This window comes from Cryptotermes secundus, unplaced genomic scaffold, assembly GCF_002891405.2.
Source record: "Cryptotermes secundus unplaced genomic scaffold, Csec_1.0 scaffold276, whole genome shotgun sequence".
NCBI lineage: Eukaryota > Metazoa > Arthropoda > Insecta > Blattodea > Kalotermitidae > Cryptotermes > Cryptotermes secundus.
In genome coordinates this window covers 151,507-177,057 of record NW_019742963.1, presented here as the reverse complement: position 1 = coordinate 177,057, position 25,551 = coordinate 151,507, and the positions used below count along the sequence as shown (strand labels likewise).

Genomic DNA, 25,551 nt, shown 5'->3' with positions numbered 1-25,551 from the left:
AGCATCGAATTCTAGAACTTCAACACTCTGTATGAAAATAAGTTATGCAGTAGCCACGAACGAGCGAAAAAAAAAATCTTTTGCTTCAGTGTATCGTGTCTATTCTATGATAACTGATTAAATTTTTGATTTGGATATGTGAAGTGTAGCATACTGCATCAAGAAGACTGTTTACTATTGACTATTTATGCGTGTTATTCGTGGGATTTAACGTTAAACATCGGCCTCTATATATCATTCGATAACATAGCCAGGAAAGAAATATGGGACAAAGCAGGTAAAGGTAAAAGTAAAACTATCCCTACAACAGGCCGTGGAGGTCAATAGGCTTGTGAGACGTCGGGGCTACAGATTTTGTAGACAATCGGCTAACAGATGGCGGTGAGGTTGTCAGCCTTACGCCCCTGCCGTCCTTTAGCCCCAGGAAGATTCCTGGTTCTCATTTCTGTCAGAGGCTTAGTCAACCCCAGGTCCATAATGCGGCTGGAAAGATTAGGTCAACGGAAAAATCCAATGACCTCATCGGAAATAGAACCAGCGACCTTCGAAATTAATAGTACAAAAGATGGTTAGACGACCCATTGAATTCTCAATGGTTACTAGTTCTGTGTATTTTCCCCTCGTTTATGCTTTAAGGTCGTCTTACTGTCTTTCTGGTTTTCTTCCTTTCTATCTCTATGCGTTTATTTCGTTTTCCCTTGCTTGCATTTGTACTTTTGATCCTACTTTACCATGCAGGCCCTGGACCTTAAAGTTGGACCCTGTTCATAGCTTCCAGATCAGGCCAACTTGCACCTCCTTTAAGTCCCCCAGCTGTGCTGTCTGAGAGAAGGAATTTTAAAAATACGGTTCCAGCCTCCAAGAAAACACGCGATCAGCAATACTAGAATTACTAGGAAACCGACGAGACAGGAAGCGATGAAAGCGAATAATAGAAGTGTCGGCGAAAAGGGAAAGTCATGGGAGAAGTCAGACACTGCATTTGGGGGAGGGAGGCGGAGAAGGGACATCACTATGTTAGATCTCAAATCAGAGAAGCATAAAAGTACAGTAGGTGTGCTCAGTTAAGCACCACGCCATGAAGACGTATTGGATAGTGGAGGTATAGCTCCAGGTATTTTTAACCTTCACATTAGTTGGAGAAAAATCATGAGAATCACAGTTCTCCCGCCTTTCCCCTGTGGATGGACTCTTCAGTCCCCATTCAGCAGGAGGCTGGCTGGACGTCAGAGTCGGTCTGGGCGCTATGGAGGACATCTCTCTTGTTCCTGCCGGGAATCGAACCCGATTTGTCGGTCGTCCTTCCAGTACCTAATCACTATACTGACTGAGGTAACCCGGCTCAAAGTTTTAGAAATTCAGTATCCTGCCTACTTCTAAAAGAACATTAATAGAATCACTGAGTTCAAAAATACTTACGGTGTCTTGAGGGGGCAGGAATGGGCACCCCTCGCCCCCTGGGTTTTGGAAAGAAATAAAAATTGAACAGGAGGATTTGTGTCTCAGATATTATTAAAATATATTACAGTTATTAAAAAGCTGTTTTAGTTCGCGGGTTCGATTCTCGATGGGGTTATTGGACTTTTAAATTGACCTAATCCTTTCAGCTGCACTATGACCCTGGGGTAGCCTCAGCCTCTAACAGAAATGAGTACCAGGAATCTTCCTGGGGGGTAAAGGGCGACCGACCGGGTTGGCAACCTCACCGCCATCTGTGAGCCGATTGTCTAGAAAATGTGGGAGCCTCGACATCTCACAGCTCCATGGGCCTCCGCGGCCTGTTACAGGGAAAGCTTTACCTTTTTCTTTTCTACCTAGAACACGCCTGGGCGATCGGTAACAGTATTCTTAAACGCCTTAAATGTCAGTGTGTATGTACAATTTATGGCTGCACCCCATCCCTGGGAAAGTGGCTACCATCACCCCTATGAAGAAATCCTACTGGAGCCCACGAAATGTTGCAGGATGCGTTTACTTTTGGAGAGTGGGCTTGAAGTGACGAAACGTTCTACAGTACGCAGCAGCGCCCCGGGTGTGGCATGGATTCTGCTGGCCTTAGTTCTACTGACATGAGATCTACTGGCGTGGGTTCTGCTGGCCTGGGTTCTGCTGGCATGGGTTCTACTGGTGTGGTTTCTGCTGGCGTCGGTTCTACTGGCGTGGTTTCTGCTGGCCTGGGTTCTACTGGTTTGGGTTCTGCTAGCGTGTGTTCTACTGACTTGGGTTCTGCTGGCTTGGGTTCTACTGGCCTGGGTTCTACTGGTGTGGTTTTTTGCTGGCCTGGGTTCTACTGGTGTAGTTTCTGCTGGCGTGGGTTCTACTGGCGTGGTTTCTGCTGGCCTGGGTTCTACTTGTGTGGTTTCTGCTGACTTGGCTTCTACTGGCGTGGTTTCTGCTGGCCTGGGTTCTACTTGCCTGGGGTCTACTGGTGTGGTTTCTGCTGGCGTGGGTTCTACTGGCGTGGTTTCTGCTGGCCTGGGTTCTACTTGTGTGGTTTCTGCTGACTTGGCTTCTACTGGCGTGGTTTCTGCTGGCCTGGGTTCTACTTGCCTGGGGTCTACTGGTGTGGTTTCTGCTAGTGTGGGTTCAGCTGGCGTGGGTTCTGCTGGCTTGGGTTGGAAGGTGTGGTGTCTGCTGGCCTGGGTTCTGCTGGAGTGGGTTGAAGGTGCGGATTGGTATTTTTGCCGGTCTGGCTGCAGATGATGTGTCCCTCCTCGCAGACTGTGAGCATCTGAAAGAGCCGTAATTACAATTTTCTGTTTTTTCTTTTCAGAAATGGAGGCAACTCTTTGACAAGGTAAGGCCACGCATCCAGTGTACAGTTGGCTGTAAGTAAACAGTCGCTTCTGCATGCAGAGGGTTTATGGAAATGAATCATATCTGAGGGCAAGAAGGGAACAATAACCATTAGTCCAGTTCACCGCAGAGCATGACTTAACATTTCCCTACCATTCTCACGGAAATCAGGCTATATTATCAGAAGTTCTTTGTGGTGGATCTGAGGTTCCTAAGGTTGCTATGAAGAGTTCTGTCTCCTGTAGTCCGTTGAAAGTCAACCGACCTCTCAGAGGAATATGTCGCCTCCTTCTTCAGGGTGCATGAAAGCAGATGGCAAGCAGAACGTCCTATCCTATGTCCATTTATAACAAATTTGGCACAGAATTTCCCTAGGGAATCTTGTACACCGGGTATTTTGGAGAGTATAAATTGGGGATATTATTAAAATGGATCTTAGGCGACAAAGTTACAACTGTAGGGATTAGAAGTGGATGAAACTGGCTGAGGATCGTGTCCAATGGCGGGCTTTGGTATTAGCGGCGTTGAACCTTCGGGTTCTGCTGCCAGAGAGTCAGTTAATTTGTGTCGTACTTAAGTCAGTTACTTTTCTGAAACAAATAGATCACGTGTTGCGCCATGTTGTGAACGTTATCTGTCTCTCTTGTGAAAGTGAACATAACTTTGCCGCAACGTTCCATCTTTACGTTGTTATATTTACGAAATGCTACAGGGCGTTTCTGGATTTATTCACTTCCATTATGAACCCTTTGCCGATCACAGTGACCGCGCGGTCTAAAGCATGAACTATCTTGGCCCGCGGGTTCGAATTCCGCTCGAGGCATGGATGTCTGCGTTTATTCTGTGTTTGTGTTGTCCTGTGTCTAGTGAGCGAACTTCTGACGAACTGATCCCCCGTCCAAGGAGTCCTATCGACTGTGTATAAGATTAAAAAACTGAAAGAAAAGGTCCAGGGCCCAAAAGAGGTATATAGAGCCATTAGTAGTAGTAGTAGCAGTAGTAGTAGTAGTGGTACTAGTAGCAGTATGTGTGGAAAGGAAATATGTTCACCCGCTCAAACACTAAGGTCGCGGGTTCGAATCCCACTCGAGGCATGGATAAGTCTCTGCGTTTATTCTGTGTTTGTGTCGTGTCCTATGTGTAGGTAGTTGCTTTGCGACAGGGCTGATCCCCACCCAAGGAGTCCTACCGACTCCGTATAAGATTAAGAAACTGAAGTGAAACGAAGCGTTTGACAGGTGCCTCATGCCTCAGAGAGGAGTAGCAGGAAATGTGAATACATCTCGCACTTCTCCCGCTTCTAGCTCACCAGCTGTTCGTGATTTCCGTGAGATATTCATTAAATTTGATTTTCTCAAGATCCTGTGTTTTTCGGCTCTAACCTCAAACATGTGCTCTAGAATTACGGACCTAATATGCAGTTGAATTGGAATAGCTTTAAATGGCATGATGATGATATCAGAGTTCTTTAAAATCGGAAAACGATTTGTGTATCCGTGTAGGAATCGTAAACGAAGAGAATTTCATTCGTTAAGTTTGCTTTCACATTCTGCAGCAGTCCTCAAATCCAATTGGTTCCTATCGTTAGGCTAAGGACCACTCAGAGCTGTGATAACAGTTGACGGCGTTGCCACGCAACAGGGAGTTAGTCATCTGTTTGTGGCTCTCAAGCGCATTATAAAACTTGTCTTTCCGGCTGTAAATTCAATTATATGGCTCCGGTGAGCGCGAAGGGAACCAATGGCTCTCGCATTGTTGTTTCCTCGTGATAACGCCGTGCTACCCTAAAGGTGACGTCGAACCTAAATTAGATCGGATATTTACAGGGCACTATAATTCGCGCGGCATTATAACTCAGCGAGATTTACAGTGGGAATATTAATAGCCTCTCTCCCTTTCTTCCACCGTCTTCAGTCATCTCGTGTTCCTCCCTTCTTTTGGGGAGGGGGTGTATTTGCGATACTTTTAGTACCTCCGCCGTATGGAGCCAGATGACTCATGAATTAGAAAGGATTTGGACAGAAACGTAACTGGCCTATTCAAACTATTGTTCCGGCACATGTTTCGAACTATTGAGGTTTCCATCTTTGCTTTCTACCTTGAACGTTTTCTGTTCCTTTCGCTTCCTCTACCGTAATTTTCTGTTGAAAATAAGCGATCGTGGCCTATTTGGAATCCATGGAATTGATGTGGAATGACTGAGGAAAAGCATCAAATAGGATAAGTAACGGCCTACTTAAATTCAAACTAGGCACCTCTGGAATATCTTGAGTTTTACCGCTACACTGGCCTGCTCGGTGTTAAGTTGGAGCCCTGCTGTAACAGTATTTGAAGTAACTGGGGACTCATAGAAAGATATCCCCTTATCCGAGAGAAATTCGAACCCAAGACTTGTAGAGAAAGAGCTAAGACTGTAGTTTTTCGTAAAAAGCAAAAAGATAAAGCTGTCACAGACCGTGGAGGCCCATAGGGTTGTGAAACGTCGAGGACGTTGAGGTTCCCACATTTTCTAGACAGTCGGCTCACAGATGACGGTGAGGTTGTCAGTCTTACCCGCCGGCCGCCCTTACTCCCAGGAATATACCTGGTACTCATTTCTATTAGAGGCTGAGTCGACCCCAGGGATATAGCACGGCTGGAAGGATTAGGTCAATTGAAAAATCGAACCAACGACCTTCCAGCTTATAGCATAGTGCCTATACCAACTATCCTACCGCGTGCCCTTATTAGTTCTTCGTCGTTATATTTAGTAATGCACCATCAACTGCATAGGTTACATCGACAGACCGACAGGGTGATTATGAAAGAAGAAATATTCATGTATACTGGAAAGAGGTCATTTGTAAGGGCCCAAGAAAACTACCACACCTCAGTCAGCGTACAGTGTCGGTGAATTGTGATTGTAACCCTGGACCTCCCAACCACGATATATGAGTGGTAACGACTGAACTCCTCTCTAAACTCAAGATTATTTTTCATAATTGGCTATTCACGCATATGACGACAACATTCTCATAATTCCCTTGCCAGATGCGTTTCTGTTTGCGAGCCGTTGGCACTGCCCCTTAAATCGCTCCTTTCCTGTTAAGGTTTAGAAGGTAATGCACAAAGGAGGAGTCGTGGACCCATGGGAGCACGTCTGCACATACACATTTAATAAGGAAGGATCACCAATAATTGAAGATTGCGGTACTCAAGACACTATGTTTCTCGAACTCGCACTAAACAAGAAATGAACATCAGTATCGAAGGGGTACAGGATGTATCACAAAGCGGCCTCCGTAGTCTAGGGGTAACGTTCCCACCTCATGACTCAAGGTACGCGGGTTAAAACCCGGCGGAGGTCATTTTTAAGGACGGAAAAATTCAGGGAACAAATCCTCCAGGAACGACTTTAAGCCGTGGGTCCCGTGTCGTAGATTTACGGCACGTAAAAGATCCTCATGTCTCTAGGAGACCTCTGAGCAAAATTAAGTAACATGTTTCCCCCCCAAGTAGTTTCCAATACCTCTGGTAGATGGGGGAAATATCAGGTACCGAGGGCCGACCTCGTTGGCTGAACTGGGCTGATAGCACGCACAAGTACCGGTAGGTTATTGGGACAATAGAAATTAAAGGGGGACGCACAATGGACCAATAACGGGTCTAAGTGCATGGGGAAACCCACCTCCTCTAATAATAATAATAATAATAATAGTAGTAATAATAATAATAATAATGTATTACAAATCATGCATATGGAAGTGACGTGCAGACTGCGATCTGAAACACAGTGAAGACAACAGACCAGCCCAGACGTGCCGTCTAGTGAATTTACAAGGAAATTATCGTGATAATTATCAACTGCAAGAAATTACTTTGATACACTGCGTATCGTCACGTAATTGAGTGACTATAGATAGGGTTTGGATTGTTAGTCGGATTTATTCAACACTTACAGAACGTAACTACAAATAACTACGGCAGTCTCAGTCAATTTTTCTTTCTTTCACGATCACACTCCTTTGTGCTAGATGCATAAACACTTGATCTCAGCTGCCTGCATTCTCGTTAATTCATTCAATCATCAGTAATCTGTCAGACGATTTAGCGGCCTCCGTAGTCTAGAGGTAACGTTCCCACCTCATGACTCGTAGTACGCGGGTTCAAATAGCCGGCGGAAGTCGTCGAATTTTTAAGGGCGAAAAAATTCAGGGAACAAGTCCTCTGGGAGGGACTTTAAGCCGTGGGTCCCGTGTCGTAGCTTTACGGCACGTAAAAGAACCTCATATCTCCAAAGGAGGTCACTGAACCAAATTAACGGACGTTTCCCGCCCAACAACAGTGTCTAATACCTCTGGTAGATGGAAGCATTATAGATACCTCTCAACTAGTAGAGCCGGTCTCGCTGGCTGGGCGGGACTGATGGTAAACACCAGTACTGGTAGGATATAGAGACTGGTAAAATCATAGAGGGAAGCACAATGGACCACTACAGGTCTAAGTGCATGGGGAAACCCACTCTTTCAATAACTAACTAACTAACTAACTAATGCGATCTCAAACTTTCTCCTTCAATTAAAATATCCTCTTCTGTCCCCAAGGTCATCCAGCATCTTCTTACGTCTTCTTCCTCGTCTTCTGGGCACTTCTATCCGCCCCTGCGGTTTGTTTTGTAATCACACTACGGGTGTTACTAGTAACACAGAAGAGTCCAAGGAAACCCGCGATAAATTGTGTATCCCTCCCGGGACTTTTGAGAATTGATGCCCATCTGGACAACCCTTCGTCACCCCACTCCTCCTTTCCTTAAATCCGTGTGGGAGTTGCACCTGACTTGCGAATACCTGCCCGTTGAAGATTCTGTGAAGTTAGCTCAATTATTTTGTCACGCTACAAACTTCTGCAGCACAATGGGAGCTTAATGCCAGAGGTGCTGGGAAAGTTGGGAACTTTCTCTCAGACTGGGGGCGTGCATGGAGCCGGTGCTGAGCGGAAGGAAGTCACGGAACGAAATAAGCGATGATTGTCGTGATGCCGTGTTGCCTGGTAGTAAGTTACCGACGTTTCGGATTAATTTTCTTCTTCCATCTATAAGGTAGAAGAATAAGTTCGCAAAGAAGAAATTATTCCGGAAGAATCCTGGAGAAATTCCTTCCAACAAAATAAGCTCGCGTTCCTGCTCTCCGTTAAATGGGCTGAGCGTGTAGCACATATCGTAGCCGATTGATATTGTCACGCTTAGTACGTAACTATAGAAGGGGTTCGGATTGGTGACTCGATTTATTGACCACTTATACACACGACTCAGAACTACAAACAATTACTGCGCCACCGCTATCTCAACACTTCAGAAATCACCACAGTGCCCGCTAAGCCTTTTCCAACCTGCTGTTTTCATTAGCCGTTGCGTGGCAGTGGCTTCTAACAGCGGAGATTCTTCAGCTTTGTGCTGACTGCACCAACTAGTTCTCCTCATCACAGAATCCCTTACAATCCTCTCGGTGCGACTCAAACAATCACTAACATACACATTTTTCATCATTTCGCGCTCTTCTCCGGCTGTTTTGCCTCACTTCAAACAAAATTTTATGTTGGCTCTCTGTTCAACCGCCATTTTCCGATGAGCGTCAGAACAGTACTGTTACATTCAAGGGCAGAACATGTGATGCAGCGATGCTTACGCTTTGAAATTATAGACAGTCACAGCTGAAACTTCAAGAATTTTAACAACTCGCCAACAGATGGCATTGCAGGGCAAATAAAAAAAAATGAGTCCTAAAGGATCCAGGACACACCGTGTATGTGACAGTTCCTGTCTTCTGGGATGCGACGCCGTGTAGTCTCGTAGAACGTTACCAATGAGAACCTCGTACCTCCATTTTGTGTCCTGATTTTAGATGTGATGCCGTGTACTCTGGCAGGAAGATTACTATATTTCGGATTATCCTGATGCTTCCATCTTCGTGGTAGAACATTGAAGCAGGAAGTACCCCCGAAATGTTGTTACATTCCATGAGACAGTATTTCTGATATTGAAATGCATTGTACAGTCCTGGGGCTTATGGGCTCTGAAATCGTGAGGATATCGCCGAATTAGTTCATAATGCTTGAGTTGCACAGGAAAATGTTCACACGTTTTCTGCAAATTGTTGGCGTTCACATGTGTAGAAGCAAAAATTTCCAGAGAGATAAGTCGTCATGGTAACCACGATCCTCTTTTGTTCCTGCAATATTTTCAGGTCGCAAGACAAAATGGATGCTCTGCGTAACATATGATTACATAAATAATATAACTCCTCTCAGAAGAGAGACAAAGGCTCCGTAAGAAGACAAAAGGTTTGTTTCATCTCTGGCATATAGAATCTGATATCCGTAAGAAATGTTAGTTCTGAGAGTGACCGTCACATTTCATTATTTCGCAGTTTCTTCAGTAATAAGCATATGAAAACGCGGCTTCATTGGACAGTTACTTACTGCGACATCTGCCAGTTTACGAAATAGAAGGCTGTGTGCCAGAATACGCCATTTTATGTCTACTTTTTTCACATCCCCCTTGACTTCACCATCCTAACAAGCTGTGAAGTAGTTCATTTTGCGTTTCTACCCTTCGTCTTATCACTTCCGCCCCCTTAATTCCACACATTCCCCTCAATACCCTGTTCTCAAACACCCTCAGTCTGTGTTGTTCCCTTAATTTGAGAGACCAAGTTTCATACCCATACAAAGCAACCGGTGAATTACATAACCGAATTAAATAACGTTTATCTCCGTACGTACTACATGCCCGGCCAATCTCAAAGAGGATTAGATGGGCAGGGCATGGAGGACGTATGGAGACACGAGTAATGCATATGGGATATTGGTGGGGAAATTAGAAGGAAAGAGTTCACTAGAAAGACAAAGATGTAGGTGGGCGGTTAATATTAAAATGGATCTTAGATAAATATGCTGGGGTGGTATGGACTGGATTGATCTGGCTCAGAATAAGGACCAGTTGAAGCTCTTGTGAACACGGTAATGAACTTTCAGGTTCCATTAAATGTCGTGAAGTTCTTGAGTAGCTGCACAACTGTCAGCTTCGCAAGAAGGGCTCAGATCCGTGAAGTCAGTTACTTAGTTAGTTGTCTGTATTCATTACAGATGTAGCCACTGAGGAATTTATACATCGTGGCCAACTTAATCTAAATTAATTTTAATTAATTGATATTATCACTAATAATAATGACGAGTAGTGATAATTATGGGGAACCAAATGCATTTAAATTATTTTGTTGTAAAGTTGATATTGGCGGAACATGTAGCATGTCTGGGAGGAGGACTGAAAATTTTCTTGTATGGAGTCACGAAGGGTAAATATACTTGAGGATAATATTAAAATGGTATAGTAAGGAACTGGATGAGGTGCGGACCGTACGACTTTAAGATTTGCTCTATTGGTAACGCTGATAATAAACCGTCGGTTTCAATATCCTTATTTTTAATGCCGTGTGTTTGTAACCTGTGGGACGCCCCTGAAGAGGCGGTTAAAGCAAAAGTGAACTATTATACTCTAGTCTGCCAGTCACTGCCCTCGGTTTGGACACTCCTCTCTTTAATTATTATTCCCCATTGAATTCTGCTTCGTTTCTTTCAAGCCCTGTGCTTGAATATATCTCATTTCATTTGTTTTTTAAGGTTGAAGAAACGCATTCCGTTCTCTTTTATTCAATTCCCTTCCGATCCTGTTAAACTACAGGGGGTGAGCACCCCTGTCGTTCCTTCATCACGACGGGTACCGATTTCTTCTCCCTCGTCTCCCAACTCCTAACCGCCATGACAGCATGGCATGTTAAAGAGTTTCAGTCAGTCGACCGCTAGGGGACGCGAGAGTGCAGTTTTAAGACCATGTCCGTGTAGTTTTAGAAGCTACGAACAGATGGCAGGCAAATCCTGAAACTCTTAAAAACGTTTGCGAGATCTTTCGATCGTATAAACTTTTGACGTAAAGTTGAGATGTGACATTCCCGGCGGCGGTAACCGCGGTGACTGACACGGGATCCGCCCCCTCGGCGGTGGTGGGCGGAGGTAACAAAAGAATTACGAATCTACGTTAATGCGGTTTAAAAATAGTCTTATTGATCGCCTTAGAGTATTCAAGAAATAAAAATACTTTATATTTTTCTTAATAATATGTCGTATATTTCCTTGTTTTTTCAGTTCCCATTTTCTTTTTACAAAAATCTGGGAAGGGGAGTCACCTTGCTTGTCCCCTTCTCTTTTCGGTGCAAGCGGTGACAGACAAGCTTCCTCCGTCTTCAAGGTAGAAGGAGCGGTCACTCTTCAGACATTGATAATCATTTTCCTTACTACACGGCGTCACACACCGGAAGAGAGGGCAAGGCCTACCTTGAAGTTCCTGCTCCAACATGCTCGCCCTTTGACCCATAACGTCGCGGCTGCTTTGCCCAGATCGGCTTCAGGGCCCATAGACGCATATCAGAGGAGATAAAATGGTCGGAGCGTGAAGCTAAATATTCAGCTCCTATAAGTACCAACATTCAGAATATGAGATGAGTTACCTCCATTCCGTTCATACGTCTTCAAGGCGAGATGTTAAGGCTCAGAAACAAACGTACTTCCATTTTGGATCTTATTGTGGCCTGAGATGTGACGCCATGTAATCTGGTAGATTCTTACCAAGTTTTCAGAGGAGCCTGCTGCTGGCATCTTTTGATACGCCTTTATTGTTTGACCCTTAAAACAGAGGGAGGAAGGTAGTCCGAAACATTACTGCCTACTTAGAAAACTTGACGGTGATTTGTACATCGGCCTTACGAGTTAACGCCTTCCCGAAAGGATCTTTCACACTAGTTCATTATAAAATGGGGTATATCTTCAGAGCCTGAGGAAAACCACCAGAAACACATAGTTGGCGTACCGAACGGGGTTTAAAACCGAGCACCTCCCGAATACGACACTGGGGCGTTACCGCTAGGACAATCCGCTCGGTATGAAGACAAAAAATCCTGATATATATGAAGACGTTTCGTAAGCGTGAGATATGTTTTCATTGCACAATTTCTTGTTGCCATAGCGACGGATCCTCGAGCGTTAATGGGTTGCATAGATGTAACTTGAGTAGTTTTCTCCTAATGCTGAATCGATTGTTGTGTTGTTACACCGTGTGGTTGTGGGCGATATCACCGACGTTTCGGAGGAACATGCTGCCTCCACTTATACCCTGAAGATTGAGGGCAACATGGGCCTCCGAAACGTCGGCAGCATCGTCCACAACCACACGGTGTACAACCAAAGAACCGATTCAGCATCAATTAACCACCGTGAAAGCCTAATTAAATGGTTCTTCTCGTCTCCACAGCGGTCAGACTGGCGCTGCGGTTCATCTGCTCCCCAATCCAATGGATGCTAAAGGGTTCGTTTCCCGGGAATAAAGCAGGCGGGGCGTGAAGCTGACCTTCACTTTCTCATACGTCTTCATGGTTAGGTACTTAATTGAGCACAGGGACAACTTTACCATTCATCAGTGGCTCCAGGGCCCTGTGTTTGGCCCTGGCTGCTTTTTCAGTTTCGTAATCCTATACGCGTACCTAGTCGGTAGGACCCCTCGGACGGGGATCAGCGCGTCACAAGGCCTTACCTACTCATGGGACAGCACAAACACAGAATAAATGCAGACAGACATCCATGTCTCGAGTGGAATTCGAACCCATGACTCCAGCGTTAGAGCGGGCGAAGAGAGTTCAGACGGTGTGATCGGCCACCATGATCGGCCAACTTCACCTTTACTTCAGCAAAATGAATTACCTGGTTTATGAGTACAGTACAGATATTACTCGGTTGAATGTTGCATGTTTGTTAGCAGATCACAGAACAGGAACTACGTAATCCTTTTGACTGATCAACAAAACTGAAGGTGCAAGGGGCTGCGTTCGGACTGTACGTGCATTGGGTGATATGTGAAGGGTTGTGATTCTCTCCTTCCGTCCGGGTAATATCAGCTTCATCCCCAGAACTTTGTTTTACTTTGCAGTATGACCCGGAAGGGTTCGGCGAGATCCCGTGGGACGACTTCCTGGAGGTCCTGAACAATCCTGAGTTCATTGCTGAGGTGGACGCCAACAAGCGAGACATCTTGCTGGAACGGGCACAAGAGCGCAGCACTACCGCTATTACCTTCCAGGATTTCGTCAATGTGGTGAGTCCCTGACGTCATAGCTCCTCCGGGCTTTCCTGTTGATTCCTTTTCTTCATTTGCAGCCTCCATTTTCGGAGGGGAAGGCCGCCACAGCGGTAAACATGGGCATACTGCTTAACCTACGAAAGGGGCAACTTTCTCGGAAATTTCTTGCGAAAATTAGGCTCTGAGATTCTCACAACTGTGGTTACGGTATAACGCTCTGCTTTCACCCTTCTCTTATTCTTCTACCATGAAGACGGAGGCGATATGTTCTTCCGAAACGTCGGTTGATATTCAACGGACTACACGGCGTGATGTCACAGTAGATAATACTCTTCGTTACGAAAATGAATTTGTCATCAGTATAATCCGAAGTCTAATAGGAGGACCTAGACGTAGATGGTAATGTAATATTGTGACGTGAGAATGGAGCATATTTCAGCCTTCGTTGCTAGTCAGCGGATGACATTTCCTAGACAGTGGAATGGAATGCAGCATTGGAATTCTAACAGCGAGTTTCCATGGTTACAACGAATTGTTCTAAGCGTTGTATGACAACGGGTAAAGTAAACTGTTGAGAAAGGTGTTCCATAAGCGGTCCGCTTAAAGGGATTGAATGGACCGGACAGACAGTTGAGTTCTGGAGCGATGATCATGAGTCCCAGCTGGGGCTCGACACCAAGACAGACAGACTGACTGACCGTCAGTCGCAATGTGACTTTGACTTTGACTTGACAGGAAGTTTACTCCCGTGTGGAGGCGGGTTCGAATATCTTCACCGTGACCCTGCGAGTCGTAGGAGGCGACGAAACGGGAAGTCTCAAATCTGAGACAGTTAAATATGGTCGCGAGTCCCAAGGGACTCGGAACCGAGAAAGACTAAGGGCCAGCAGCATATGCAAAAGATAGACCCGTCCTCTCGTCAGAGAGGGCGCCCCACAAAAATAAGACCGTAACTGTCAAACAGTAATAATTAATATCTGCCTGGGGCTCGACACCAAGACTTACTGACTGACTGACCGTCAATCGCAACGTAACTTTGACTTTGACTTTGAGTTCTGGAAGTTGTCGAGAACAGTTCAGTTTGTATTTGACCGTAGAAGAGTAGTCAGTCGTCAGTTGGCTTCGACTATAGCAGAGGCAGTAATTTTGATACTGAAATTGTGAATAATTGTACTTGTAAGTGTAGAAGAGATTGACCAATAAACTTATTCGCTATATCCGGGACCTGCGTGAATTTGTCGCGTTACATAGGCAACACGCTACAATATTAAAATCGATTTAAGGGAAATAGGTCTTGGGGAGTGGATACAGTATTGTAGTTCCATGTTCCAGAAAACTGTTGGGAATGTCTTGACAAGCTGAGTGACTGAGAACTCAGCTCCACGAAATTGGTTATTTAATAATTGGCAATCAACTGAGGGATGAACCAGGCTGACCGCAGTGCTTGCCTTTTCCATAGCAACGTGCACTTTGCATTGTTGCAGAACTAAAATATTTTGCTGACTTCTGAGAGATGGGCACATACATTAATCATCTCAAACTTCGCTTGAACCTCGGATCTAAATAACGAGATATGTCGTGCGTGGTATGGAAGTGGTTAAGTGAACCTAAACAGTTCTAGAATAGGGATTTGTGTTGTGGGGCGGTCGCGGTCCATGCTGCCCAACCCAGCCTGACCTAGAAACCATGTCGACAATGTAAAGCTAGCCTGGTCTCCATTTCTACCCGTCGGATAAAGAGAAATTCAATCAAGTTTTCGATTTGACGCCCCAGTGAGTTCTAAGCTCCTTAGCGTCTGCTGTGTGCGGCTTCACAGGAAAGGGCATCCCTTAAGCCACTAAAAAATAAGAAGGGACAGTTTAAAAATACAACTTTACGTTTTGATTTATCGTCATAAATACGATCTTTTGTCTATACATGTCCATTGTAATTTAAACAGTTTGGTTGCTTTTTTTTTTTCGTTATCACGAAAGCCACAAGATTTGCGAGTAAAAAAATAGTGGGCAGCTTCTTCTTCCCCATTTTTGTTATCCCCAACTTGCGTTCGGAAAATTTTTCTCAACGACAAATATTTAACGAGTGATGCGCAGAAACGCTTGTGCGTTTCCATGTGAACCATCCGATATTTTTGTCCGATTTTAACATGAACGGGAATGAATGTATCAACAGATTTCTAGTGAAATTCTCCAGGGTAAAATATCGTAATAGTTCTCTGAGTCGTCGTCAAGTTGTTACATGAGGACAGACAGGCAAACGAGGCAGAGATTGTAAGCACATGTTATTGCAAGTTTTATTTATGAACGCTACAGAAAGCACAGGGAAGTATTTTTCTCGCCAGCATTGTTTCGGGCTGATTATGTTTAAGCTATAATGAAAGTAAAGGTAAAGCTATCGCTCTAAGAGGCCGTGGAGGCCGATAGGTTTGTGAGACGGCGAGGTTCCCACGTTTTCTAGACGTTCGACTCCAAAAGATGGCGTTGAGTTTGTCAGCCTTACGCGCCCCCAGCAGAGAAGGCTCGGAAACAAAGCGATGTATCTTATCAATATTCCTCGCTTTTACAGTATTGTTAACCCTTGATGCCATCTGTTGACAGAGATGCTGTACTAATTGAATGACATTGAGCCGATCGCTTCAGCTATGGCAATGTTAACGTAGGTACCTCGAGCCGATATAATGGGCCCGTGGCTTGCACGGTATTGAGTATTAGGGGCAGTCGTTTCCGTCCGTCCCTCTCTTCTATATCCGAAACTACTGGATGGAATACAGGTCCAAATATTCTCCTCAACACCCTGTTCTGAAACACCCTCAGTCTATGTTCCTCCCTTAATGTCAGAGACCAAATTTCACACCCTCTGACGATAGGATGGTTCTATCGTTTAAAATTGTTGCTGGTCCTCGGCAGCGCAGTCATTCTCGGGTACGAGTCCCGCGGGACTCATGACCATTTTTTCAAGAGTACTGTCTCCGATTGGAGATTTCCCCAACCTTTAGCGCCAGGTCCCCGTATTTATATCCCCCGGGAACACGGTGGCCCAGTTATACCCCCAGGCACTAGGTTCCCTTTTCGTCGCCTCCTACTGCTCGCAGATCTACGGTGTAGATATTCGAAACCGCCTCCACACGGGCTACTTAACTCAGTCTTCACTTCGTCCCTCGTATAACTCCTTTGCACGGACCTCCATAGAAAACACCGGCTCCAGCCGTTCTTCTGTCGTTACATCTTCATTCGTTGTTGTGGAGACATGTTTGTTTCCGACCGTTACGACGCTGTTTGTACCTAGGCTGGTGGTGTTGGAAAGGATCAGGAAGGAAATGATCATGACCTAAACTAAGGCACTAACCCGACATTCTCGTGCAGGTCTGAGCAAAACCACGCAAAACCGCTGCCAGGATGGTCTGTGCTCTGACTGAGATTACAACCGAGTACTTCCTGAATACGTTTCTGGAGCAATACCGCTACAGTAGCCTGCTCAGTGGGTCGCGTTTGGAAAGCGTGGCCATGCATGCCGCGCAAAGGAAGTCCATATATCACGTGACTGACAGGGACTTCCGTCTACACGCTTGTGTGAGTTACAGGATTATTCAGTCGTGACAGGAATACGCGAGCAGGGCAAGGTCCTGTTACATTCTGCATTACAAGCAGATCTGCCTCTGTATCCAACCCCGACACCGTCAAGGCCCTGTAATGCTCCTGCTTGTTTCTCTTATATTTTATTTGACGGCGCCATCAGTAACTCAGACTGTATGTCGTCGAATTACTGATGATAATGAATTGGAAGGAATGTGAAAGGAAACGGGCGTCGCCTAATTTGTGCTACCATCCTGACGACTTCCTGAAAGGGCTGAGGAATAGCACGAAAATCCTCAATAATGATAGTCCGTGATTCAACAGACATTTGAACTATGTAACCTCCCCGAATACAGTGTTCACTTAAACCAACTAGTTAAATGGGAAGATCGTAACCCCGGCAGCTTTACCTCCACGGCAAGAACTCCCGGTAACCTTCGGAGTGAGGCCGCGCCATAGCTCAAGCGGTTAGTCGCTGGGTTCCCACCGCAACGGCCTGGGTTCGATCCCGGGTCTGGTCAAGTGGGATTTATAGTGGACAAAGTGGCGCTGGGGAGGGTTTTCGCCGAATACTTCGGTTTCCCCTGCCAATCTTCATTCCACCAATTGCTCCACAATCACCCTCACCTATCATCTAGGGCTGGTACAATAGGCCAGAAGTGGCCGCAGTACAAGGGACTTAGTCCCACCCCACTAGCATTAAAAAAACTGACCGAATATTAGCTAGTCAACGGGGGATGTGCCAAATGAGTTATTTATTTAGTTAGTTAGACGTATGACAAAGGATCGGCAGTTCAGAACAAATGTTTTGTAAGAGACACTGTTATGCATTTATGGCACGAAATGTGCTATAGGTATATTCGTTGCTAACCGAGGAATCTATAACAGGATTTGTGATTAGGCAGCTCAGTAACCGTCATCTGAGTCATCCGCAGGTATGAGAGACATGGGCAGGGCGCGTATGCCAAATACTGAGTTCAGTGGCGTGAAGACCCTTATCACGCTGGAACAGTTCTGGTGTTAAGATGTGTACAAAATAATCTTTACGCCAGTGGAATTATCGTGTACGGACGGACGGACGGACGGACGAGGGTCCCAACCATTGTTCCTAAATACACTCAAAATTGACATAACGGTTCGACCACTGCGATACGACTCCAGGCAGGTGCAACAATGTCGTCTGGTGTAAGGGAGCCTGCGTGTGATCGCTCGAATGTTGGCCCTCGGCAGTCGCTGCTGATAGGGGTCTTTGTACCATACGGATATTGGCAATATTGCCCACGTTTCGGAGGCACATACTGCCTCCATCATCAGGCGCGAAGTGATTAGGGCAGAGTCAAGAGTTGGAGTTACTTTACGACTTGCAGTTTACCACCAATCAGTTCGTCTTAGTGATAAACCCCTTGAGACTCACGACCGGCGATTTTTTTTCCCCAGCCGAACCCTTGCAATCACAGTTCTTATATAACATTCTCTCTGACGAGAGGACTGGTTTATCGTTTACAATTTCTGCTGTGCCTCACCAGCGCAGTCATTCTCGGGTCCGAGTCCCGCGGAACTCATAACCACATTTTACCGTCTCAGGTTCGGGACTTCCTCCAACCTGGAGGGCTAGGTCCCCGTATTTATATTCCCCAGGAACAGGGTGGCCCAGTTATACCCACAGGCACTGGGTTCCCTTTTCGCCACCTCCCACGACTCCCAGGGCTACGGTGGGCCTCCACGCGGTTTCTCGTGAGTAGGGCGAGTGAGTGTTCATGTATACCACGGATCCGCGGGTAGAAGGGTAGGGGGCCTAGTGCGCCAACCGTGCCGGTAGGGACACTGAACGGTGAAATGTGCTCAGAACAGCTTTAGAATGTGACCGCATGGGAGCAGTAGTTTCTCATGATTTATTGGTTCCCACGGCGGCCCTAAAGAGGGCCATTTGTTAGGTTCTCCCTGCCCAGAGTACCTATTGGCCCGGATAAAAACCAACCCCCCTCCATGGGCCTGTTGTATCATATCCTATATCTGCATAATTCTGATTCATCCAAATTCGACCCTCAAGAAGTACCGCCGAAACGTCGAGAACACTGCTCACATCCACATGGCGTGAAGTATCAAGAGCAGGTTCAACATGAACAGTGATTCTGAAATTGATTAAGGGCGCACACCACTGCCCAGAGTGTGTAAACAAGATGCGGCTGGTGATGTAGAAAGAATATGGAAGTGGCCGAGGTCGATGCCTTAACATTACCCTGGATGGAGTGATAACGTAAGCAAAGATGTCCGGCTTGCATGTTGAGAATGGAACCCTGGATCTCCCTCTTACAGAGCAGGAGAACTAAGTATTTTACCATATCTAACACTTTTGGATTAGCCTCTTGCATCCTTGCACTAGGTTTGTCATTATCACCATGAGGACGTATGAGGGACTGGAGTTGTAACTCCATGCATTCTTAATTTTGACGCTGGATGGGGCGAGTGGTCAGCGATACACGGTCCGGCGACTTTACTACCAGGGAAAGAGCCCCCAGTACCCATTGGACTGGAGGCTGGGTGGGCCCCAGAGCCAACCTGGAAGCTGTCGAGTCGAAGCCCATGTTCACACCCGTCAAGCGCATAGCGCAATTTCTGTAATGTCTGAGTTATCCCGCCTCAACAGTTTTGAAGTTTCTTCTTGTAAATCTCTCTCCCTTACGCATTCTGTTTTTGCTTCGTCTTTCTGATCTTTGCATAGATGTATTATCTGAGACCGGTAATTAGCACGGTACTTTTAAGGCACTATTCTACAAGCCGGAAAGTCGCGGATTCGATTCCTGATGAAGTTATTCAATTTTTCAATTTACCTAATCCTTCCAGCCGCACTATTGCCCTGTGGTCGACTCAGCCTCTAGCAGAAATAAGTACCAGGAATCTTCCTAGGAGTAAAGGGCGGCTGGCGCGCAAGGCTGACAACCTTACCGCCATCTGTGATCCGATTGTCTAGAGAAAATGTGGGAGCCTCGACGTCTCACAACCCTATGGGCCTCCACGGCCTGTTACATGGATAGTTTTAACCCTCTCCGCGCTATGAACATAATATCTCGCTTATATGCGCTGTCCAGTTGCTTCCCGTATGTTTATTCCTGTTTATCAAAATGTTCCGTCTGCATGACAGTGAAGTTAGATATTTGAATCATTTAACTGCTGATAGTTATATCCATACCCCGGGCGAAGAACGGATATTACCTCTGGTAGACGTGCGTACACTCCGCTGATCAGACGGCGCGAAATGCGAAGGTTAATCATTAGGCATAATTACTTGCAGTAGCACTTCATTCACTGCCAGTTTAATAACAGAGCAGGGGTTGAACACGTGACCTATTCCCCCCAAAACGCTCTGTATATGGGGTACTTAGCTGCTTATGTCAGAGACGCGACTTACGACGTCAAACCGGTAACTACTTAAGCAACTAGCTCCTTAGCTAACTTCTGTGCACTGTATCTGATTCGCGATATAGCTATGGGTGTAGCTACATCTTGGCTGAGTACGGCCCTTCTTGAGAAGCTGATGGTCGCTTTAATTAAAGTCTTTTCAGGCGCAAGCTGTTACAATCTCATGTCTTCCTACTGTATCGTCTTCTCTTCCCCTTCCTGTTTATAATCTAATTCTTCTTTACATCTCTTCTTCTCCCATTTCTTCCTCATCTGTTTTCTTGATTTCTCTTCAAAATCCTCTTACAGTTCTTTTCTTAATTTCCATCTTTTTCCTCCCCTCCGTAGCTTCATGTTTTCCTTCTCTTATAATTTTCCCAGTGAAAAAAGCGAAAGGAACGTGAAGTTGACACTCACCTCCAGCTAATGCCGAGGTTATGACTTCGTGGAGCTATACCTCCACACCCCTGTATCTTTATGACGTAATACTGGAGAGCAGGGGCAACTTTGTTCCGTAACATGATGCGCAGAATTTGCGTTCAGGCTCCGAACAGATTATGCAACCCGAGCGTTCATTACCGTGCTCACAGGGTCGTACTGGTCCCTATCCTAAGCCAGCTGAATCCGGTCTACGCCGTCACACTCTATTTCTTTAAAATTAATTTAAATAACCTATTCATAATAGGGACCTATTTAGTTTCAAACGTTTATAAACAGATATGAGAACTGGAATATTGTCGAAGTTTAATCTGAAGCCTTTGGAAACCCCTGTTTTTTTTATTTTTAAGTTCCGTTACGTCACAGGGGCGCATTTTACCCGAAACAAAAGCACCACTGAGCTATGATGCCTAACAATTGACTCGTTCCTAACCTCTCGCTATCATTTGTTTAGCTTTTAAAGCCATTATTGTTTCTTACGCTTTGTTGTTCTTCTTTTGTTTATAACCAGATTGACTTCCAAAAGCGCTCAATATTAATAGGGAAAATAGTACTCGAGCGACCCGCTAGACTGCATTACAATCGTCGTCTTCTTGCATTGTTATAGAATACTAAAAATTCTTTTTGTAAAGGAAATAAAGCGAATTTTGTCCGACATTGATGTCTAATCGTGCGGATAATGTGTAAATAGCGACCAGATATGTCTGTTAAAGTCTATAGAGGTATGGTCTATGGCGAATGAAACCCCGACAGAAACTCTACTCCAAGGCTTTGAGACTTGCTTCGTGGGAACAGAATCAGAACTTTTGAAATCATCATGTAAAAAGAAACATTTCCGCCTTGCTCCCCAGATCGAAAGTCGGGGCTGAAAGGTTGGTACCCCTGCATCACACCAGGGAGGTTCTGCGTTCAGAACCTGACTCGCTGGTGGCGTGGCGGAGATCTGCGGTCTCTTTAGCAGCATTTGTATCCGTCAGTAGCTGTAGTATGGTATATATGATTGGTGAATGGTGATTTGGAAGTATGAGGTCGTGGCTTAAATCGAGGTGCTATACCAGCATTGCCAACCCGCTCAATCTCGTCCTGTGGTACAGCCGGCGCAGGAGCACAGACTCACTGTACTGGGGGAGGGAGGGGTTGGAACTACGCCCTTCTTTAAACATGAACCTTTGTATGGCTTCCGGGAACTGTACATTTTGCGTACTTACTTACTCACTCCTTGGATGTACAGCCTTCTAAGTACCTTGGCCTCCTTTACGACTAATGCTGATTCTCTCTTTCTCTTTTTTTTGCCTCCATCTCTTCACTTTTAGATCTCGCAAATCATTCTCCGTATCTTCTAACCTTTGCAGTCTGGGCCCTTTACAATTTTCTTCTCCCTTCTGGCCCCAACCACTCCCAACTTCTCCTATGAACACCCGCTACCATATCGGTGGGGGAGTCAGGGTAGTTCATTCGATACAGCGGCGGGCTACGGGGTCGACACCCGAGGTTCGATTCCCAGCACGGGCAAGATTTGTCTCTACTCCACAGTGTCAAGACTGGCTCTGGGGCCCACCCAGCCTCCTGTACAGCGGGTACCTGAGGCTGTTTTCTTGGGGACAAAGTGAAAGGGGCGTGAAGCTGACAACTCACCTCCGTCTAGTGCCGAAGTCAAGAATAGTGGAGCTATACCTCCACTCCTACATATGTCTTCATGGCACCAGATGGAGGGGGGGACTTTGTGTGACTCTCTCAGTTCTCGGATCTGCTAGTTCCGCCCTTTCAGTATCATTGATCAGTTATTACGAAATGTGAAGTCAGACGGACGCGCTTTCAGAACTTGGAATCACGTCAGGACGTTGAAAGGATGGGAGAAACAGGACAACAATAGAAGGAAGGAGGAACAAGGAGAATGATAAGAAAAAGAATGAGAAGTTGACAAGGAAAATGAGAGAAGTAAATATGAACATGGAACAAGAGAAGCAGGATAAGAGAGCGAGGGAATGAGAAGAGGAAGAGACATTGCCACCGATACTAGTAAATTATAAATGAAAATGGAGAGAGAAAAGGTATAACCATTTGAAGTACTGTGGTAACTATATGTACCACATCCTTTTAACTCCAAATATCTCTGCATTCTGCTCACAGGCTGTACTTGTGTGTTCCATATGGTTCTCACAATAAACAGCGACTGTTTCCCTAACCGGTTGGACTTTGTAGTGGAGACGTAATGTGTTTCCTGTGAGGTACGGACTTCGTCTTTAAATATTAATTTCAGGCTTCAAATGGTTACAGAGAGAGAAAGACACATAAAAAATAAAATCAAAAGAAGATGTAATTTGTGCATTTACGCCCATTAACATGTCATGTGATGTGACGAAAGAGCAAAATGACACTTGTAACTAGATAACTGTATTTACATCTTTGGATTGGCAAGAAACCAGGGGAAGGTGTTTACTTTGGACCCAGCATTGATATTTGACTGCAGAGAACTCCTGAAAAAATGGCTAAATGCTCGGAAGAGAGACCCGTGGAGATTCTGGGTGCAATATTTAGCCGGGAGAAGGAAAAACGTAAAACAGAAGAGTCTGGCATATTGTCTGTGGTGGTGTTGTTTGAAGGATTATTCTTAGTTCTTAAATAAGTCCACAGCGAGCGCTGTGATTGCCGCGTTTGGCTGAAGAGCTTTTCTTTGTTAAGAAAGGAAGTTCCACGGACAAATATAAAACTTATGAATCACAACAAGTATAATAATACAAGGGCGCTGAATTTCGACTTGTAATTATTTTTGCCAAGTAATTCAGACGCGCTGAAGAGAGAATATTAGCGGCATTACCTGAGCAGATCCACAGACAGCCGCATGATCGATGTTAATCAAAATTTTACTCGTCTCAGAACTGAGTAATGATTGATCCCTTTAGTGATAGCATCCATATGCAAAAATTTTAATTATTTTATCATTTCTTATGTTTCAAATTGAATTGATTTCTAATTTAGACGTTCAGGAACAAATTGTTTACATTTATCCACACGGAGGACGTATTCCTGCACGTCCCCCCAGCTCACAATTTCATGCAGCATTGCGGAATTATAGATACAGCGTACAGAACACGAAGGATCGATCTTATCGACTCTGGCACTTTATGTGTTGTCTTAAAGTAGGTATAATTGATTTTGGTACCATGAACGTTAAAATGAACTAGGAATGTATCCGTGACCGCCTCTGTGGCCTAGTGGTCAGAGTTCGATTCCCGGCGCTACCAAATTTTCTGAAAAGCAGGGGGTCTGGAACGGGTTCCACTTAGCCTCGTGAGGATAATTGAGGAGCTATTTCAAGAAAATAGCGGCTCCGGTCTAGGAAACCGAAATTAACGGCCATTGGATTCGTTGCGCTGACCACGCAACGCCCTCTATCCGCTAAACTTAGCACTAACTTTGCCGACAAGCGGCGGTGACTCGGTCGGTATAGTTCGCTTGCGGACCAACCACGGAAAAATGAACCCGTAATGAATTAGGAATAATTGGAAACATTTGTATCTTAGCGTCATATTGTGTGTGTGAAATTTATTTTATTCTGTCACCACAAAATTGTGACAAATAGATCCATTGCCAAGTAACAGGTGTGTAAACAGGCGACAGTACAACAGCCGTTGCTAGGAAACAGCTCTAGGGACACGTTATTCCCCCGGCAACGAGAGAACACGCAGTAATGAAAGACGCATTTTCTGTGCCGTCTGTGCCTAGGCTATACAAGAAGAACTGTCTGACACTGGGCCGCACCATAGCTCAAGCAGTTAGTCGCTGGCTTCCCACCGCAGCGGCCCGGGTTCGATCCCGGGTCTCGTCAAATGGGATTTGTGATGGAAAAGTGGCGCTGGGGCAGGTTTTCTCCGAGTACTTCGGTTTCCCTTGTCAATCTTCATTCCACCAATTGCTCCACAATCACCCTCACCTATCAGCTGGTGCTGGTACAGTAGGCCAGAAGTGGCCGCAGTACAAGGGACTTTGTCCCACCCCGCTAGAAAAACTGTCTGACAGTAATAAAACTCTGGTCGTAAGTCCCAGATGCGTGCTTCATTCCAAGACAGACTGGCCGACTGACCGTCGGTCGTAACATAAGACTCAGACTCAGGACCCAGAGGAAGGGGAATATCCACCGTTAGAAGCCGCTACTAAGCAACAGCTAATGAAGACTTTATGTGTGCTGTAGTAGTAGTAGTACATAGTTACGTTCTGTAAGAGTGCGTTAAATCCGATTACCAATCCAAACCCCTTCAATCACGTGACCATATGTAGTCTGTCTAGCCTTAACACGAAGCATGAAGGAAAGTTAAGCAGTTAGTCACTGGCGAGCGGAAAGCGTTTTGCTTCATCATACAGTGTCTATTCTGTGAGTATTGGTTAAATTTTGACGTGGGTATTTAGTATAGGTCATAAAGGAGACATCTTACGATTGTGAGCAATTCATGGGGGATGGCGTTAAACGCCGGCTTCGACGTATCATTCGATAACATGTAGGAGTGGAAGGGAATACAAGAGAAAGCAACAAACGGTAAAACTTCCTGGTGTTACGCTGGTTTCTTTATGTATTGACGGTATAATAGCCGGTCACAGTAGCGCGCGGTCTAAGGCATGAACTGTCTTCCCTCGCTCGGAAGCTGGGATCGTGGTTTCGGATGTTTCCTGTGAGGTACGAACTGAATCCTTATATATTATTCTTATACACCGCCACTCACAGTAGCCGAGTGGTCTAAGGCATGAACTGTCTTCGCTCACTCGGAAGCTGGGATCGTGGGTTCGGATCTGTTTCCTGTGAGGTACGAACTGAATTCTTATATATTATTCTTATACACTGCCGGTCACAGTAGCCGAGCGGTCTGAGGCATGAACTGTCTTCTCTCGCTCGGACGCTGGGATCGTGGTTTCGAATCCCACTCAAGGAATGAATGTTTTGTGTGTATATGCTTTTATTCTGTGTCTGTGTTGTCCGCTGTTTGGGTAGAGGCCTTGCAATGGGCTGATCACTCGTCCAAGGAGTCCTGCCGTTTCTGAAAAATGATTAAGGAACTGAATAAGAGGCCAGGGCCCTGAATGGGCCGGAAGAGCCATTGAAAAAAATTGACGGTGTAATATGAAAAATCTCTGTTTGGATATTTTCATCTCTGGATAGTCGCAGAAATGTTGCGTTAGGTGTCTTCGGCGTAA

At 45.4% G+C, this 25,551-nt stretch overlaps 1 protein-coding gene across 1 annotated transcript in view; it reads left to right on the top strand.

Annotated features, from left to right (window-relative positions):
* Positions 1-25,551, top strand: part of LOC111873424 (rhomboid-related protein 3-like) — a gene marked incomplete at its 3' end in the record, with an annotated part of 270,772 nt that overhangs the window by 95,067 nt on the left and 150,154 nt on the right. The window contains exons 3-4 of the mRNA XM_023868140.2: positions 2,774-2,797; positions 12,809-12,973. Coding sequence (XP_023723908.1) covers positions 2,774-2,797; positions 12,809-12,973 — 189 coding nt within the window. The remainder of the gene's footprint in view (positions 1-2,773; positions 2,798-12,808; positions 12,974-25,551) is intronic.